Source organism: Oncorhynchus masou, chromosome 5 (assembly GCF_036934945.1).
Source record: "Oncorhynchus masou masou isolate Uvic2021 chromosome 5, UVic_Omas_1.1, whole genome shotgun sequence".
Lineage (NCBI taxonomy): Eukaryota > Metazoa > Chordata > Actinopteri > Salmoniformes > Salmonidae > Oncorhynchus > Oncorhynchus masou.
Window position 1 is genome coordinate 57046926 of NC_088216.1, and position 20624 is coordinate 57067549.

Sequence of the window (20624 nt, forward strand, 5' to 3'; positions counted from 1 at the left end):
AAAGGTTATTCGTTGTTATTCGGGGTTGATTTGTCTTTGAAATGGGATATGCCAGTGATCACTCACATTTTGACCTTGTAAGTGGCATAGGATGTTTTTACTTTTATGTTCAAAAAGACCGGAATCAGATGACTTGAGGAGGAAATCCTGGTTCTTTTTGTTGTGGTTTGAGTTGCTGAATCTCTGCCTTTGCTGTAGGTGAGGAAGACTCTGGACGCCACCATGCAGATGCTCCAGGACATGCTGACTGTGGAGGACTTTGATGTGTCTGATGCCTTCCAGCATAGCCGCTCCACTGAGTCCATCAAATCGGTGGCCTCCGAGACCTACATGAGCAAACTGAACGTGGCCAAGAGACGGGCCAACCAGCAGGAGACAGAGGTCTTCTACTTCACTGTGAGTACCTGCCTGTTATACATAGCTGTCATACCTGCCTGTTATGGATAGCTGTCATACCTGCCTGTTATGTATAGTTGTCATACCTGCCTGTTATGTATAGTTGTCATACCTGCCTGTTATGGATAGCTGTCATACCTGCCTGTTATGTATAGTTGTCATACCTGCCTGTTAAACATAGCTGTCATACCTGCCTGTTATACATAGCTGTCATACCTGCCTGTTATACATAGCTGTCATACCTGCCTGTTATGGATAGCTGTCATACCTGCCTGTTATACATAGCTGTCATACCTGCCTGTTATGTATAGTTGTCATACCTGCCTGTTAAACATAGCTGTCATACCTGCCCTGCTATACATAGCTGTCATACCTGCCTGTTATACATAGCTGTCATACCTGCCTGTTATACATAGCTGTCATACCTGCCTGTTATACATAGCTGTCATACCTGCCTGTTATGGATAGCTGTCATACGTGCCTGTTATGGATAGCTGTCATACCTGCCTGTTATGGATAGCTGTCATACCTGCCTGTTATGGATAGCTGTCATACCTGCCTGTTATGGATAGCTGTCATACCGGCCTCTTTTGCCCTAAGATATGCATCCATGTCTCAGGGCAACTGCCTGTTCTATCGGTTTCACACTAAAGTGACAAACCTAGCTGTACTACCATAGTCTTTTTCCCTGACAAAAAGGACCTTTAGCATCAGTTTAGTGCACATCAAAGCCATCAGCCATCACACTATTCCACAAAACACGCATGCTTTGGAAATCACATGGAAATTAGATTATCCTTGGAACAGATTGAATTTGTGCCATTCAGAGTGAGACTGAATGTCTTCTCTGGCCTTTGTGGTGGATGGCGGCCGGCTCTGCCTGTTCCAGTCACATCCCATTAACACTGTTCACTCACTGACACTTTCATCTGGTCTGTCTGGGTTTGCAGAAGTTCAAGGAGTTCCTGAACGGCAGCAATCTCATCATTAAACTGCAGGCCAAGCATGACCTCCTGAAGCAGACATTGGGAGAAGGTAAGGGCCCTAAGTCTCTCCACCAATGACGTCATGTCTATAGACATCAATGTTAGTTCGACATCCCTTCTCTTAATGTTCCTATTTCTTCTGGTCACAGTGGCGTTAATGACAGGCGCCAGGCCTAGTCTGTCAACCCCTAGCTTATTATGTGCCAGGGTTCCCTGGGAAAGGTGATGGGTCTGTAAAATGGCCGCCTTCAGGGCAAGTAGTGTTGTGGTGCGCTTATCTAATGAGGAGAGCTGAAACAGGCTGAAGAGCGAGGACACCATAGGGACTTGTGTCCCCTCAATGGGCAGTAAAACAGTGAAGAGGAGTTCAGTTCATATTCAAAGGCGAGGACTGTAAGTACATCAAAGGTATCATAACGAAACATTATAACATCACAATCACCTCTACTCTCTGTATGTTGTGCTGTAGCCTCTAGCAGGGTCCTGGAGGAGTCTGGATAATAGAGACCCCCGCCCCTCTCACAGAGACCCCTCCCAGGGGGACCCTTGTCACCTCAGCCGTGAGCAGTTTACGCCCAATCAATCAGGCTGTCCCAGCTCCCAGCCGCACAGTCCTATCTCCACAGCTGCTGCTGTACCAGGGGTTCACCTAATAGAGAGGGACAGCAGGAGCAACCAGCTGGGGCCGTGTGTGTGCACAGCCGTACTCATTCACTCACTCACTCACTCACTCACTCACTCACTCACTCACTCACTCACTCACACTCAGTGTTTCCCCTATGATTTTTTTTCAGCAGTGGTGGCAAGGGTGGGTGCATTGCTACTATTATTAGCGCAATGACATGCTAGCTGTTCCCATAGACTTCCAGTCATTTAAGTAAACGACAATCCATTTAAAAGGGTGTTTCGGCAGAAATACATAAACAATAACATCATATTTTTTGCAGTGGTGGCAACAATTTAAATGAATATAGGGGAAACACTGCACTTACACTTACACTTGCACATACACGCACACACTCCCCCTATTTCAACTCATACACACATTCGTGCACACTCTTGTTCAACATGGATTTTTCTCTTTCGTTTAGGCCTCCCGAATGTTCCTCTGTCATCTTCAGATCTCTATGAACTGATAGCTTGAGCATGTTTTCATGTGAACATAGCCCACAGCTGGTTTGTTTGTGTGATTGTGGCTAGGAGCTAGAAACAGCGCAAACGTGTCTGCCTGCGCCATCTTGTTTGTCCAGTGCTGCTGCTGTGTGTATGGGAGTGACATACGGCGTCTGCAGGTACCAAACATGTTTCATTATTGAGGTGATCAGTCAGCCCTGCTCATTAAGCATGTGTACGTTCAATCAGGCCTGCTCATTAAGTGTGTGCGTGCGCGTGCGTTATTAGTGACCATGGAGAATACCACATGGTGCACACATCAGACCTAGCTGTATGGATTACTAGAACACTATGTCTACATTGAAACTACTCAACATGGCTAGGACAGCTGCATACCCTACTGGGTTCTAGCTGGAAATCACAGATCTCCATGAATATCTACAGTTAATGCAGGTAGAATTCACAGACAGCTATAAAAAAACACACCATTGTGTTGATTAATTGCCTATTATCATGTTATGTAGCTGTAGGTTGATTTGTTGGTTTAGAATACTGAAACCTTGAGTTAGCAGTTTTTACATAAAGCATTCGGCTCATTTAGCAAATGTACTTCAGTCACCAATTGATCCTTTATTAAGCCCCACCCCATAATTTGGGGCAATTTATCGCAATCGAATTAATAGCAGCTGTTGTCAAGATGACACCTTGGACATGCTCACGTTTAAATCCCATGAAAGCCAGTTAGGGCTAGGGCAAACATTTAGAGTTTTCTTTTAAAAAAAATAAACATTTTAATGGCTAAATAATTGAATAGTGCACCAGGAGTACTTGCTACTCTAATTCCTGAAATGCAGAACCTGTTAATTAAGTATTTTTTGAATCCAGAATTATACTTTTTTTAAGCTTCATTGTTTGCTGGCTCTGTTGGTTAGCTAGCTCTCTGTCTCACTAGCCACTTAATATAACTTGTTTTCTCAAATGTATGTTCCTAACATTGCTATCTGCTGTCAACATCAGGATACGATTTGAAGGCACTAGTTAGCTCCAAAAGGGATTATAGCTTTGACTTTATGCTGACAGGTAATTACACAAACATAATTTTACCAGGTTCCCGTGAAGCAATTGGAATGATAGTCCACCACAACATATCCAATAGTTTCCTAATTAACAAGGGGTAGTCTGTGTTTAATTTCATTGTGCATTAAAAACACAGTTTGAGATCATTGTGAGGGGATTTCACCAGTGGTTTAATGGGGAATTGGGCTTTCGGAAAATTTGTCCAAGGTTGCAACAGTAACCAAAGGGAGCGGAGTTTAGCAAAGGGTAAAATACTACTGTGTTCTTGCAGTTACAATGAGACTTAAATACTTATGTTTAGATATTAAATTAAAACTGAATTTGTATAGCCAGCCTGTGCTTTGTCCATGCTGGAGAAAAGGGGTGTAATTTCTGGGTTCATTGAGCTGAGCTAGGCTAGACTATCACTCACTGGAATGACTGGCAGGAAATGCACTGTTGTTTCTCCACATGAACGCTCCAGAGACCACACTGCTAGTCTCATCTCCTGCCAACATTATGCATAGAGAAATGGGTCAGTCATCACTCTCGTCTCTCATTCTAAAACTGATAGAAAGGGAACAACAGAATGCTAGAATAGTGTGCTGTTAGAGCTTGTTGTACACAATGAGGCGCATTCAGTCAATGCTCAATGGATTATATTTAAAAGACAAAGGGCCTTTCTCCACGCCAGCTAATAAACTCTATTTATTAACTATTGGCTGTTAAAGCTATGGTTAGTGGGGGGACCTTTCTGACACATACGAATAACAGTAATAAGGACTGACTGACTTCTTCATTGCCTAACCTATACTCAATGTCTTGTCTTTACCTGAGGCTCGCCTAGCAAGGTGTGTTGGTTGTGTGTGCGTCTGTGTGCCTGTGTGTGTGCGTGCGTGCATGTGTGTGTGTGAGAGAAAGACAGAGGGAGAACATTTATTTGTGAAAGTGTGTGTGTTTGGGTTGGGTTTGATGTTTTTGCGTGCCCATGTGCTACTGTGTGTGTGTTGAGACGTGCGCAGGGCTTCGGGACAAAGGGCTCAGTGAGCTGGTGCAGACATCGCTCAGTGTCACCAGTTAGAGATGCACCCCTGGTCCCCAGAGCCCCTTTTCTTCCTTGAGGGAGCTGGCCTGCACCCTACAGGATCCCCTATGAGGTTTCTATGGTGAAAGCTCAATGCATTTGTCTCGAGGATGCTGTTGTCCCTAGACCATTCAGCTCTCTCTCAATAGCTCTGACTAGTCCCATGAAATCCTTCACTGAGCCCTGGTAGAGGAGCTGAAGTTAGCCTGCGCACTGTGCATATTCTTAATGACATTTCTTTCTTGTTCTGTGTTTGCAGGAGAAAGGGCTGAATGTGGGACTACGAGGTAAGGTGTCTTAAGATAACTAAACCATTTCAAATACCCTGCCTTTGACCGAACTACTCTCATGGTGCATACAATATAATATATATTATACGGTTATTTGATTTCAGTGGGTGTCTAATAGAAAATAAAGAAAAAAACTACTGCAGATCATACAGTATGGAGTTCTCGGAGCATCTTGTTCACAGACATCCATTGTTTAATACTTCATTAACCTTATTGCCAGGAGTTAATACAAATCTAAGCATCATGTGTTGCAACGATGAGCCACAATGAACAGAATGGTTGAGGCTGTGTTTAGAGTTCCGGCTGGATGGCAGAGAGGAGAGTGCTGTGTGTCACTGATCTGTCCGTCCCTGGGAAGGGCTTCAGGGCCGCAGTGCAGATGGATCAGGAATGCTGGGTAGCTGTTAGTGTGTGTGTGGGTGGGTGGGGTTGGGGGGCAGGCCCTGAATAGGAAACCTGAACATTGTCAGCTCTACCTCCCTCTGAGGGAAAATTACCAACTCGGTGTGTGTGTGAGAGAGAGATATTAATGAAGGAAATCCCAAGGTGTATTTTAACATCTTTGTCATGTTATTCTAAGTTTCGATAAGGCTTAAATAAGTGTTTGGAGTGCTACTTTGGTTTGCCCTGGCCGTGACGGGACTTGCTGAAGTACCACTGGTCTGCTAACCACACTGTCAATTATTTGTGAGGGATAACCTGAACTTTCAGCAGGTGTGCTTGATTTTATTAGTTCTGGTTAATAATGTTTACATTATGCTATACATTAGGAGTCAAGTTTTCAATACGTCGGCCATAGTGGGATTTATAAGGGGCCCGAAGCCTCCGGCCATAGAGCCACTCAGGGACCTCCCAGCAGCAAGGCCTAACGCAGACTAGCACTGCTTAGGGGTTAATTACAGGGCAGAGCCATCAGGTTTAAATAACACACATCAGTAATAAAACGTCTCGTTTTGGTTGAATTTTCAACATTTAGATGTGGATCACTTCCTCCTGCCTACACACATTTCCTCTTGATCAACAGAGTACAGGGGGACATTTTGGAAGGTGGAAGTCAGGTCTATTGAGAGATGATGTTTTTTCATACCTGCATTTCAGCCTTGCGTGTTCATTTCACAGCATATGGTGTTTTTGTTCCCCTCCTTACCCACCATCTCCTCAGGCCCCCCACTCTCCCCCCTAAACCACAGAAAATGCGGAAGCCTAGGCCGCGCTCAGTCTATAACCATAAGCTGTTTAACGGCAATATGGAGACATTCATCAAGGTACCCCCCCACACACACGCACACAATGGGTTGTGTGAATGAGCGACCCTGTGGGGCTAAAGGAGGAGGCCCGCTCTCCTTCTCTCTCCCTCTCTCTCGCTCCTCCTGCTCACTGCTCTCCCTTATCCTGTAACCACTGTCCTTAACCTCACCTCCACTTCCTCTGGTCCCTTGGCTCTGACGATGCACACAGGCAGGGTGGCAGTGGGTTAGTGTCCCTATTCTTTCAGATGGAGCAGTAGCACAGACTCTCCTCTGCTTATCTTCAGACGGGAGGATACTGCGTATCATAGTCCCCATAATGGCTACACAGAGGTCCCTGTGTTAGTTGATTCCCTCGATGCACCTACATCTCACTGCAACTCAAGCCCTCCCAGTGGCCCCTGACCTGTGCTTATCCTCCAGGCCTCCGAATGGGGCTCTTTCTGTCTATCTGTCATCTGTGCTTCTCTAACTGTGTTGCCTCTCTGCCTCCCCCCCTCTGCACCTCCTTGCTGTGCTGCTTTCTGTCCCAGGGGAAGACGGAATGCCCGTACCCGCAACCAGGTACTATCAGTGGGGGTTGGTAGGATGGGAGGTAGGGCGTGTGGCACGGTGCTGTAGAGTGGGCCGACTGAAAACTATTACCACAAACAGCTCTACATGCCTATTCCTACTTTCCTCCACACGCAGTCGTACTAATGAGCTCCAATAGCATGTCACTGCTGCTCCTCTTGTTTCATGACTGCTTGCTTGCTGTAACAGGGGGCTGTGAATAGTAATGATTTCTATCTGTCATTTTAATCCTGCTCATATGAATGCTGGTGGACACTGCTGTTTATGAAGGATCGGGAAGAGGCATTTGTTTCTTTATGACAGGGTGCAGGGCAGGCTTAGAATAATCAATGCTCTGCCTCTTCTTTTAGTATAATGTGAAGTAAGGCCTAATTGGTTGTTATGTACAGTATGCTAAAATGTTTTTATTATGCTGTGCTGCTTCACGTAAGCAACAGAATCTATCAATATGGCCAGTATAGAATGTGTGGTTTTCTAGTCACTGTATAAGTGTGAGTCATCCATGCTTTGCTCTTACTATTGCCATGATTTATTTTTCAGGACTCCGGTCAACCTATTCCACTTGTGGTGGAGAGCTGTATTCGACACATCAATTTGTATGGTAAGTCTAGTAGAATCACACCTTACTGATGGCTTCTACCATTTAACAGTATTCAAAACACCAGTAGAAAGCTGTGAACTCCGCTGTGAACTCTTCATATCTCATAACAGATGACAGAACCTCTGGGTAGAGGTAATCCATTTACTAAAACATCTCCAGGTGTTGAGACAAACCTGCTATGATTTAAAACCTCAGCCCCATGTGCTCTCAGCTTGGAAAGCGTGACAGTAGCATGGCAGCACATCACGCATAGGGACTTCTGACAGGACCCTTGGTCTTTGTTTACTAAATCAGTCCAATCTTCCCTTCCTCCCTCCTCATATCTTCATCCTTCTGTCCACCTCCACATCTGACTCCAGCCAAAGTGGTGGAGCCTCCAGGTTTGTAACCCCCACCCCTCCCCCACCCTTCCCTACCCCCTAGACCTAATGAAACCCCCACAAACTGATTAGGGGTTCTCTAACAGAAACCATATGCGGCAGACCGACCGAGGGGCCCTCTCCTGGAAGAAGAAAAAACACACGTCCCGTCACGACTAAATTACATTTCCTGCTCTCTGTTGTGTGTTTTCCATTGGTCTTTCATATAGCGGCCATTTGGGTGTGGGGATAATGGTGGGTTCAGTCTCAGTATTATGTTTCTATGTCTTGTTGCAGGGCTCCAGCAGCAGGGCATATTCCGCGTGCCTGGATCCCAGGTGGAGGTCAATGATATTAAAAACTCATTTGAGAGAGGTAGGTCCCCAGTGAGATTGGGGGTAATTGGTAACAGATTAGATTTCTGTTTCTCTCCTACAGCTCAGGATCAATAACATGACAAACCCATTGAATGTCAGCCACACAGTAGATACCTGTTATTTTCTATAATATAAGATCTACGTGTAGCAAGCAATCAGTTTTTATTCAGATTTACGGTAATGAAGTCTTCATTGTTTCACTGATTCAGTTCTGTTGCTGTGGTCAGAACTATGAACTCTACTCTGCTCTATTGTTTGGCTAGGTGAAGACCCATTGATTGATGACCAGAATGAACATGACATCAACTCAGTGGCAGGGGTCCTCAAGCTGTACTTCAGGGGCCTGGAAAACCCTCTGTTCCCCAAGGAACGCTTCCTGGACCTCATGTCTACTATCAGTGAGTAGACTCTAAAGTCCTACCTTATACTCTTGGTCAATGTAGTAAATGTGTTCAGGGTAACTGAAACCCTACCCATCTGGCTGGTTACAGTACATGCCTTTTGGATGATTCCCCGTCCGTCACTGAGTAGAGATTGAGTCAGAATAGAAGAGGGAGAGAAGCCAACATCCGGCTCCAAAGATACATCATCAATCCCCACCACAACACCCTAATCACACTGCTTTATGGGAGGGGTAAGTTAGGGACGAGAGGCACGCAGCGCAGCACATGGAAACAATCTCAACACCACGGCTGTCTGCCTGCCTGTGATTTAATAGAAACCCAATAGGAAGAGAGGAGCGAGGGGGCCACGACAGTCTACTAACTGAGCACAGCCTTGTTGTATTTCCCGCTGCCCCAGATAGCCCAGTCACTCAAATCACCATATCCTCTGGTTTAGACGAGGTGGGGATATCTATTAATGATAGGACTGTTCGTGTTGTCATTACTGTACCCGCAGTATGACTGCAAGGCCCTTGATAAGGTCGACTCATTCTGTGTATTCAGTAGATCATGGCGGTGTAGTGGAGCATAATGTTGCCCTGTATTAATATGGAGTGTTTTTATTTTCCTCCCATGTCATGACACTCTCTGATCCTCCTCTGTTTCAGAGCTGGAGTCTGGAGCTGAGAGAGCGCATCACGTCCAGCAGATTATTGTGACTCTTCCTCGCGCCGTTATCATTGTCATGAGATACCTGTTCGCTTTCCTCAATCAGTAAGTCGGCGGTATTGACATAAGTCACGTTTTACAGTCCTCTGTTTTTTAATAGAGTCCCTGTACCAGACTACCTATACACTAAGGGCATACAGTTTAACCGGATGGGGTAAAAGTATGAAAGAGTCATTTGAGAGTCTTGGGGAATAGAAAAATCACTGTACTGCACTACATCAGCAAGGCTTGTGAACCTCTGCTGCAGCAGCCAGAGGAAATGGCATTACTTTCCAAAGAATTGAACAGCCCTACTGTTCACGTCCTATTGACCACCGCGTCTGTCGGCAGAGCTTTAGAACATGTTTACGGGCCCGCTTGGAAAGTCATCCCTCAACCCAGTAATATACCTGCCCTGTTTTATTGGGCTGTTATTTTATACTCCTTTTTGCTTGGTTCCCCTGCAGAACAAAGAGTTTGATTCCACATCCTGACTTTTACCTCCGTGTTTGATCCCCCCCCCACTCAGACAGAGTTTGGCTCTGGGCCAGCTGTAGGTCTTTACTGCTTCTCTCCAGCGCCACACCACTCTGCTTGGATCATGAGCCCCTCTTAAAGATGAGGGTGAAGATACTGTAGGCCTGCTACCTAACTAGGATGCTGCTGGAAGGAAGGATGGTCTCACTGCCCCCCAAACCAGGATGGCTTATTAATATTGGCTACTATTTGAGGCGGTAGGTAGCCTAGAGGTTAGAGTGTAGGGGCGGTAGGTAGCCTAGTGGTTAGAGCGTTGGGCCAGTAACTGAAAGGTTGCTGGATCGAATTCCCGAGCTGAGAAGGTAACAAATCTGCCGTCCTGCCCCTGAGCAAGGCAGTTAACCCACTGTTCTCCCGTAGACCGTCATTGTAAATAATAATTTGTTCTTAACTGATGTCGTGTCTTTGGCTATGCCGGATTAAGTGATATGACATGCTATTCTATAAAATCCTTTCTCCGTAATTAATATTACCTGATTGAGCTAATCATGTAAATGTAATTAACTAGAGAGTCGGGGCACCACAAAATAATATTTATAGAGCTGTTATCTTCCGAATAAACTCTTAAAGACCTAGTAATATTTTACATCAATAGCAGTCAATATTAATTGTCACCTTAATTCAGTCTCATCTGAAATTTGTTAATTCTTGGTTATCTTCACGAACCCTGGCTAACAAGTTAAATCAGCAATACAAAATTGGGTTTAATTATGTATTTACTAAATACCTAACTAATCACACAGAATTACACATACACATAATTAATCATAACTTGATTACAAATGACGTCATAAAGAAAAACATCCCGAGCGGGCGAAACAGATATGACAGCTTGTTACACAAAATAAAAGGGCTGGGTTTGAGTGAAAGAGTGGGAAGACTGAGTAACAAAAGAAGAAGCTGTGCTATCATAAATACAGTATCTTATGCATTCTAAATTACCGCCCATTTGGAAAAGGAAAATGCAATAAATATTTACTCCGAGCTGCGCTTCAGTAGGTTGGTGGTAGATGGAAGGCCGTGTTGCCAAACCGAGTCCTTTGTCCTTTGAAGAATGTATCTGGTGGTCAATTGAATACGTTGTAGTAATGTCATTGTGTGATAGACGGGATACTTTGCCTGTTCTTCCTAACCCTCGTTTGCAGCTGCTGTTGCTAACTCAACGGCTAGGAGGTATCACTTCTGTAGTGAACAAGAGTTCAAAGTTCATACCATTCGCAACCAAAGCTCATGATGATGTTGGCTTTGTTCTGTAGTTATCATCTGAACCATTCTGACATCAGACTGTCATCCTCACATCCTCGGAACAGGAGGTTACATTTTCATCAGGGCTTTATATAGTGGAGCGAGAAGGGTGTGTCTGAAAAGTTTTATAACCCATGACTCTTCACAGGGGCGGGCCACTGATTGAGCAGAGCCCTAACCTTATGAAAACACAATTCTCACATTTTAGAAGCTAAAATCACATTTCATCCCATCACAAATCATTTCATATTCAAACATTTAAATTAAACAACAATTCCATGTGAATCTGATAACTCTGATGTGTAGACTTTCCACGGTAGAGTTTATGTCATCTTATCATTGATGAGAATGTCTCAGATGACAACCGAACTGACATCATATTCATTAAGTACCACTGCATATGTTCAATTGGTCGGGTTACCAGAATATAGTTAATTTCCCCCCACCTTCTGATGTTCCCAGAATCTCTATGTTAACCAAGGGGTTTTCAAATGTAACATCAGTAGGGTAGAGAGAGGAAAAAGGGGTGAGAGGTATTTATGACTGTCATAAACTTATCCCCCAGGCCAACATCATGACACTGACTTGCCTAATTAAATAAAGGTTCAATTTAAAAAAGTATATATAACAAAAACAATCGGCCTGTTAAACTGTGAAGTTAGAAGGGCAGGCTTGTTAAAGCTGGATAGGTGTGAGAATCTAGGTGACAACTAAACAGGGAGACTGAGGAATGTTCTCGCTAAGCTGGGATGTTGAGGGTTAAGGTAATGAGGTTTAAGGATGTACTTACTAAGCTGTGGTTGAAGACTGATGCCAAGCCAACAGGCAGTAGAGGAGATGATGTAGATCTCAAATCTGTCTAGAGTCCAGACTCAAAGCACAGTGTAAGCATTTTGGAAATGTATATATTTTATTGGCAAACAAATAACTATAAGTACGTTTAAAATGGAATCACCCGTCAGCCAGATTTCCACCTCTTAATGTAAACACGACCTAATTGTTCACCCCACTCACTCAAACCTCTTCCCTTCCATCCAGTCTGTCCCAGTACAGTGATGAGAACATGATGGATCCCTATAACCTGGCCATCTGCTTTGGCCCCACCCTGATGCCCATCCCGGACGGCCAGGACCCTGTTGCCATCCAGGCACACGTCAATGAGGTCATAAAGACCATCATCATCCACAACGAGGTCATCTTCCCCAGCCACCGAGAGCTGGACGGGCCGGTCTATGAGAAGTGCATGACTGGAGGAGAGGAGTACTGGTGGGTAGCAGCTAGACCTGGGAGGACAAAACCTTTAAGACAAGCACTGAAGACATACAGTATGGCTAAGGCTGAAGCAGTAATACTGCTGCTGGTGTAACCCTGGGTTTAGCAGCAGTACAGTAATACTGCTGCTGGTGGATCGAGCACATGGTAGGATCTCAGCCATACAACAGCTACATTATGAGCCTTTAGAGTGTAGTAGATGTGGTATTTTCTTCAGCACTTGTTTTACAGACATGGCTTAGATATAATACCCTAAGATAATTACTTTTATTTAGGGGCTGGAAATGTAGAATGGTATACATTTACTTCAAAAGCCAATCTGTCCGGAAAGATACATTATGTATCTGTTTAAATTGTCTTTTCTCTTTCTTGCCTTTTATCCCATTGTTCATGATACAAATGCTCCAAAGTAAATGTAGAACGGAATATTTCCAGTGCACAGACTGCAATATTACTGCTTGGAAATGTTTTGCATCTCAAAACTCATAGGGATGGCGTACAAGCCAGTATGTACAGTTAAATGAATACCTTACCTGGAGCTGGTCCAACTAACATGTAGCTGGTACTTCCTGGAGAAATATGATGATATAAACGCCCCCTAGTTCAAATAAGAATTCACTTTGGAACAGATCCAAGTATGACCTGTAACTCATCTTTCCGGGAGGAGGCATTAGTTTAGATTAGTTAGCCTATGCATGTGTCGTAGGTGTGTCTGAGTTTACCATTGATTGACTGTCCATCTCTCTCTCTCTCTCTCTCTCTCTCTCTGTCCACAGTGACAGCCCCCACAGTGAGCCAGGCACCATCGATGAGGCTGACAATGGGACTGAGCCACACACCAGTGAAGACGGTCAGTAACAGGGAGTTCCTTTACTTATTCAGACCCTGGTACCCTTGAGGAGATGTTTGGGTGATTGACTTAGATAAATGTGTAGCAGCTAGCTGGCTACACAGCTTGTCTTAATCAAGCAGTTTGCTGTTGCAGAACTCCAAAAGCTTCTGTTGTCTCCCATTTCACTAGCTACTCTCTATGTTGTGTTTGGTTTTGTAATTGAATTGCTGTTTAGCCATGTGGTCATACTTTACACTACTAAAGTATGACATAACAGCATAGTCTGTTCTGTCTATGTTAAAGATGGAGGGTTGGTTGTGTCTGGTAGTCCTGCTGTCGGTGTCTGTCTGCCTCCCCAAGCAGGTACTCTGCTGTGTACTGCAGCACTGTAGGTCTGTGTCTGGTCTGGACCTCCCATTTTAATGTAGCGGTGGGTTAACGTTCAGCTTAATATATACATTCATGCAATGAGCCATTCGGTATTAAAGAGGTGAGGCAGGACAGGGGCAGTGATTTATCTATGTACCTCTAGATGTCTCCCATAGAGACGGACAGATTGATCTGTAATATCAATTACAACAGCAGATGAATCATACATTTGAGCTAATGAGCCCTTGATATAAGGTTGTAAAAGTTTGTTTTTTAAAGTTGTATGTGGTTGTTTCGAAGCCAGAGGTATTCCGTGTGATGGTTGAATGGGCTCAGTATGAATCTGATCTGGAGTGTAAGAAGGCTGTGTAGATGGAGTTGCCCTGAGCTCTGACTGACCTTATTCTGTGTGTTCTTTAGACTGAAGGAGAGAACTAGGCACAGCTCAGACTGTGACAGCTTAGGGCTGCAAAGGAGCACATCATGCTTGAAGGCAGAGACAAGGTTGTGTGTACATTGTGGGCAACCCCCACTCTCTCTCTCTCTCTCTCTCTCTCTCTCTCTCTCTCTCTCTCTCTTCTAGCTCTCCCCTTGTAGTGCCCCTCTCTCTCTCTCCCTTGTAGCGCCCCTCTCTCTCTCTCCCCTTGTAGCTCCCCTCTCTCCCCTTGTAGCGCCCTCTCTCCCCCTTGTAGCGCCCTCTCTCTCTCTCTCTCTCTCCCCCTTGTAGCGCCCTCTCTCTCTCTCTCTCCCCTTGAAGCCCCCCCTCTCTCTCCCCTTGTAGTGCTCTCTCTCTCTCTCTCTCTCTCTCTCCCTCTCCCCTTAGTAGCGCCCCTCTCTCTCTCCCCTTGTAGCGCCTCTCTCTCTCCCTTGTAGCGCCCCCCTCTCCCCTTGTAGCGCCCTCTCTCTCTCCCCTTGTAGCGCCCCCTTTCTCTCTCTCCCCTTGTAGCGCCCTCTCTCTCTCTCCCCTTGTAGCGCCCTCTCTCTCTCCCCTTGTCTCCCCTTGTAGAGCCCTCTCTCCCTTGTAGCGCCCTCTCTTCTCCCCTTGAAGCGCCCCTCTCTCTCTCTCCCCTTGTAGCGCCCCTCTCTCTCTCCCCTCCCTTGTAGCGCCCTCTCTCTCTCTCCCCTTGTAGCGCCCTCTCTCTCTCTCCCCTTGTAGCGCCCTCTCTCTCTCCCCTTGTCTCTCTCCCTTGTAGCGCCCTCTCTCTCTCTCCCCTTGTCTCTCTCTCTCTCTCCCCTTGTAGCGCCCTCTCTCTCTCTCTCCCCTTGTAGCGCCTCTCTCTCTCTCTCCCTTTCTAGCGCCCTCTCTCTCTCTCCCCCCTTGTAGCGCCCTCTCTCTCTCTCTCCCCTTGTAGCGCCCTCTCTCTCTCTCTCCCCTTGTAGCGCCCTCTCTCTCTCTCTCCCCTTGTAGCGCCCTCTCTCTCTCTCTCCCCTTGTAGCGCCCTCTCTCTCCCCTTGTAGCGCCCTCTCTCTCTCTCCCCTTGTAGCGCCCTCTCTCTCTCTCTCCCCTTGTAGCGCCCTCTCTCTCTCTCCCCTCGTAGCTCTCTCTCTCCCCTTGTAGCGCCCTCTCTCTCTCTCTCTCATTCCCTCTCATCTATCTTTCCCTCTCATCTATCTTTCTTCAGCAATAGTAAACAGGTCCCATGGGACTTCCTCCTTTGTGCCTTTGTATTTTCCTGGTAGTCCTCATAGCCCTGACAGAATAATTGGGCTAAAGCTTAACACACTCAGGGAAACCATAACACTAGTCAGTCACAACACCAGAGATACTACTGTATCTGCTGGCTCTCAATGGTCAGACCCAATCATACTGCTTTATGCCAGGCTAGGGTAATAATATCGGGGAGCCCCATCTGTAGTGATGGGTGTGTCAGTAATGAGTGCTGACACCCTCCCCAGCCATCTGAACCAAACAGCAGAACAAAGGCTGACTGCCCCACACTACATGTGGAGAATTGGGAGGAGAGTACAGAGGCACAGCCAGCCAGGGCAGGGCCCTTGGCGCTGGATTGTGGTCTCCCTGTTTAATTAGTGTGCTTGGAGAGAATGAGAGTCACATGGTCCTGTCTTGGCTCTTCTCAGACCTGAGGCGATACTGCCCTCCACAGCCCGGCCCTCAAAATGAGTCTGGAGAAATGGCCGCCCAGCAAGACACAACCACACTTTCTACTTGAAGCTAGAACTAAAGGACTACATGAATACTATATAAATCAGAGAACCACAAAGTGGGCCGAGTTTGACTGTTGTGGCCTTCAGCTTGTATGTTGATTCTGAGTATTTGTTGTTTATTGGAGAAGAAAATAGTCATATTTGCCAAAATAACTGCCATAACTGCCAAAATAAACTTAAAGTGTCTTAATAGAGCGTTGAGCCACCAAAACAGCGTTAATGCGACTTGGCATAGATTCTATAAGTGTCTGGAACTCTATTGGAGGGATGTGACACCATTCTTCCACGAGAAATTCCATCATTTGGCGTTTTGTTGATGGTGTTGGAAAACGCTGTCACAGGCAGTTCAATTGAGTTGAGATCTGGTGACTGAGATGCACAAACTCACCCTTTAAAACCCCTTTGAGACCCCTCTTTTAAAGCCACGGTAGCCAAAATAAGCATGATGGGATGTTAATTGCTTAATTAACTCAGGAACCACATCTGTGTGGAAGCACCTGCTTTCAATCTTTGTATCCCTCATTTACTGAAGTGTTTCCTTTATTTTGGCAGTTACCTGTACATGTGTTATTGTGTTTCTGAGGAAGAGAGCGAGAGCTCTACTTAAGTGGTCTAAAAGCCTCAGGCTGAATCTACTCTTGGAACTAGGGGGACAAAGAGAGACAATGTTACCCTGTCTCTGTCCTTCTATCTCGCTCTCTCCTCCCCTTTCCTCCTCTCTCCTTCTCCTCTTCCTCCCTCGCTCTCCCTGTTTCTGTAGGTAATTTCACCCCTGGATGGAGCTCCTAATGAACTGATTGGGCTTTCTGGTTGACTTGGAGATTTCCTGCTGGGAGACTATTTATTTTATACATGTGCTTAACCCCGGCTGACTCCTGCTCTGTCTGTCTGGTCTGGCCCATAGAGACACAAGGAGGCGTGGCTGTAGTACCAGTGGCCAAGGCCATCCTGCCACGCACACACACATCCCCTCCACCCGGTCAGGGAAATCTGACAGCCTGGGGACTAGCTTAGATCCCTTTAGCATTTTGAACACTCACTACATGTGCATATCTCTATGGGACATGTCCCCAAGCAAAAATGTGTTTATCTAGGTTGTGTGTGTCCCAAGTCATCAGGCTCTTTGTGTGATTGATATCAGCTTGGACGCAGGGTGTGGGCATGCGTCCGTGCATGCGTAGCAATACCTCCCCCTCACCCGTCATACCCCCTCCCCTGGCACCGTCCCTGTGGGATAGAGGTCTTGTAGCAGAGACCAGTCTGCTAATCTCCTCTGGTCCAGTGTTGAATGGTGACTGATGTTTGCTTATGGACAACTAAAGCCTGTGCCTTTGTGCGTCTGTTCTCTCAAGAGGCTAGCAACAGCGTGAAGGTTGGTTCTTCTGGCTATTGGTGTGTGCTCAGTGTGTGAGTAGTTTGGTGTGTTGGGACCCATAATGCCATTAAAGGACCAAGTCATTGGATTGTCAACCAGTCTATTAGCTGTTAGGATAGTAGTGTTCACTGATCAGAATACAGTGTTACCCTTGAGCAGAGTTGTGATGTCCTCATTGGTGTCACTGGTGTTGATTGCACAGCAAATGCTCCAGTTTTAAATAATCACTGGCAGTGTTACATTTAACACTGGGCAGGTGTCTATACAGGTCCACACTTTTCAATGTTAAATTAACACTGCTTAGTTCTGACGCTGTTACACTCTGTCAGTGTTAGGGAATTAACACTTTTAGGGTTATGCAATAGCCCTTAAATAATTTTTAACCATTACGCAAAGACGTCCGTATCTCTTGACAAGGTCGCTCGTGTTGGATTAAGGACATTTGTTAGTGACAGAGCAATGGTTGTTGAATTCATTCATTTTCAGTCCTGTGGACTTCAAGTGAGTTCCTACTGGAGGCAAATGTTATCATTCAAATTAATCTCTTTAGGACACGACATTAAATATCGTAAGGCCTGCTGTGTTAGGAACCTCCTGGTTTACAGGCCACATCAGGACTGCAAGTCACATTATGCTGGCTTGGAAAATCTGATAATGATGGGCGTGGTTTTGATGAGAAATTTTTACTCTCCACAGAATAAAACTGACACAATCACACTCAACACTGGGGTTCTTTTATACCAGAGTGAATCAACACCAGAAATGTTACACCGAAAAATCAACACTAGATAACACTGGCCAATTTGCTCGGTGGAACTCAATGACAGGTCATCCTCAACTCACAACAATGCTTGGAATCTAAGTGTATCACTCAAACAGTATAACCATCCCCTCTGTTAGAAAATTGTTTATATTGTAAAGCTGCATCTCGTTTTATTTCTCTTCAACTCAGATATTTCCTCTTCTCGCTCTTTGTGTCTCAAAGACTTCTGTGTCTTTTGAAGGTCTGAAGAACAAACTCAGCCATTAAATTGAGCCCCCAGGCAATCACAACTCTCTACTGTCCTCTGGAGTTGATCACAGACCACGAGGCCTGAGGCCATTGTCTGAGAACATGAAGACATATTCTCATTGTTTGGCCACATGGTTTAGGTCTTAGTAATTAGAGCAAGGGGCTTCCTTATTCCTATTAATGAACTCAGGTCAGGCTACTCTGTCCACACATCTCAATGGGGTGTGAGATATGTTATAACACCTGGAAATGAAGCTGGTCCAGGTTGTGACTGATGTTTCTCTCCCTTTGTTCTTTATTTCCACAGAGGTGGAGCAGATTGAGGCCATAGCTAAGTTTGACTATGTGGGACGCACCCCCCGGGAGCTGTCCTTTAAGAAGGGGGCGTCGCTGCTGCTGTACCACCGCGCCTCTGAGGACTGGTGGGAGGGCCGGCACAATGGCGTGGACGGACTGATCCCACATCAGTACATAGTGGTGCAGGACCTGTGAGTAACAACCATTCATAAACATGAACATCAGCGATGGATGAAGAGCAGTTTGACAATAAATCTGTCAGACAGTCAATTATTCTGTCAGACAGGCAGGAAACAGCCAGTCAGTTAATCAGGTGTTTTATAAACCGGGGAGTAATTTCAAGTGGCAGGTGTATCAAAAGATTTCTCTTGTGTTTTGATGTCATTAGCCACACACCAATAACACTCATGGAAGATCCTTGACTGAATATCACAAAGGCACAGATAAATAATTCAAATCATGCCTGATATGTTAGCTCAAAGACACTTCACTGACAATTGTACCTTTAGTGGTAACAGTATGTTTATTTCACCTTTATTTAACCAGGTAGGCAAGTTGAGAACAAGTTCTCATTTACAATTGCGACCTGGCCAAGATAAAGCAAAGCAGTTCGACACATACAACGACACAGAGTTACACATGGAGTAAAACAAACATACAGTCAATAATACAGTATAAACAAGTCTATATACGATGTGAGCAAATGAGGTTAGATAAGGGAGGTAAAGGCAAAAAAAAGGCCATGGTGGCGAAGTAAATACAAAATAGCAAGTAAAACACTGGAATGGTAGATTTGCAGTGGAAGAATGTGCAAAGTAGAAATAAAAATAATGGGGTGCAAAGGAGCACTTTCTCCTCCCTCCTTAATCCTCCAGCTCCTACCCCTCCCTCCTTCCTTTCTGCAGACGACTTTGTCAACCACTTTGAAAATAAGGTTGATGATATCCACTCCTCATTCACTCAGCCTACTGAGTCCACTGATCCCACTCACACAGAAGTACCCTACGCCTTGACCTCTTTCTGCCCTCTCTCTCCAGATCCTGCGACTAGTGATGTCCGGCCGCCCAACAACCGGCCCACATGACCTCATCCCCTCTTCCCTTTCCCAGATAGTCTCTGGAGACCTCCCATTCCTCTCTTCCTTCAACTCATCCCTTACAAATGGCTGCGTCCCTTCTGACTTCAAGATGGCCAGAGTTGCTCCCCTCAAGAAACTTGACCCCTCTGATGTCAAAAACCACAGACCAGTACCTCTTCTTTCTTTGCTTTCTAAAACACAGTCTGCTGTCTCTGACCAACTCTCTCGATATCGCTCTCAGAATGACCTTCTTGACCCTAATCAGGTGGACACCGTAAACCATCAGATCCTCATCCAAACCCTTGAGACCCTTTCAGGTCTTTCCTACCTGGCAGGTCATTTTTACCAGGTGGCATGGAGAGGATCTGTGTCTGCACCACATGCTCTCACTACTGATGTTCCCTCGTTAGTGCTGATCGATTAACAGAAAATGTTGTTGACCAACGTCAGTTCAATTATTTTAATTGCATTTAGTTTCTCGAAATCAAATAATTCACTAGATAAATCAAGTCAATAACTAAGTGGGATGCTGGGCTGAAGGGAGTTTTCATTAAAGCTGACAAGGTACAAAAACTGTTGTTCTGCCCCTGAACAGGCAGTTTAACCCACTGTTCCTAGGCCGTCATAGAAAATAAGAATTTGTTCTTAACTGACTTGCCTAGTAAAATAAAGGTAAAAAAATAAAAAATAAATTATTCAACCTAGTTCAGCACAGAAACGTGGTAATTAACTACAATGACCATAATCAATTGTGCCTTTTTCCGTCTCGGACAGAGATGGATACACTTTTAAGCCTGTTACGTTAGGTTAGATAACCACAGACCGCATGAGAGAGGAGTGTACAGAACACCAATATGAGAGAGAGGGATATAGAGACAGTTTGTGAAAGTATGCCTTATTTACTTTGAAGAACTAGTAAAAATGGTTTGTCAGACAGCTCTGCAGCATGCTAGCCTAGCTAAATAGGATGACTGAAGACAGTAAAGTATTGGGAACATGAGATAAAGTTGGCTGGCTGGCTGCTACTGCCTGAGCAGAGAGAAGATGATGACTTTAAGGAATTAAAAATAATAGTCATAAAATATAAACAAAAGTAATATACACAACTTAAATATTGTATTCGTTCATAGTAGTTTCCTACTTGTCTTTTGATGTCTACCCGATTTGGGCCTGATCAGCGACAATGGAATATTTTCAATGTTTTGGCAATTTAATGTTCACTTTTTATGGCATTGGAATTTCCTTTTCATTATGCATTTAAAAAATAT

General features: G+C 45.0%; 1 protein-coding gene across 2 annotated transcripts in view; it reads left to right on the forward strand.

Moving 5' to 3' along the window:
- The window catches only part of LOC135539929 (SLIT-ROBO Rho GTPase-activating protein 3), a 118831-nt gene that overhangs the window by 82663 nt on the left and 15544 nt on the right, over nt 1-20624 (forward strand). The window contains exons 9-19 of one of the 2 annotated variants that reach the window (XM_064966195.1): nt 199-396; nt 1347-1431; nt 4895-4922; nt 6088-6190; nt 7286-7346; nt 8003-8080; nt 8346-8480; nt 9134-9239; nt 11994-12221; nt 13004-13077; nt 18289-18469. In XM_064966195.1, the coding sequence (XP_064822267.1) occupies nt 199-396; nt 1347-1431; nt 4895-4922; nt 6088-6190; nt 7286-7346; nt 8003-8080; nt 8346-8480; nt 9134-9239; nt 11994-12221; nt 13004-13077; nt 18289-18469 (1277 nt within the window). Of the gene's footprint in view, nt 1-198; nt 397-1346; nt 1432-4894; nt 4923-6087; nt 6191-6705; nt 6737-7285; nt 7347-8002; nt 8081-8345; nt 8481-9133; nt 9240-11993; nt 12222-13003; nt 13078-18288; nt 18470-20624 lie in introns of both variants that reach the window. The other variant, XM_064966196.1, reaches the window with a different exon arrangement.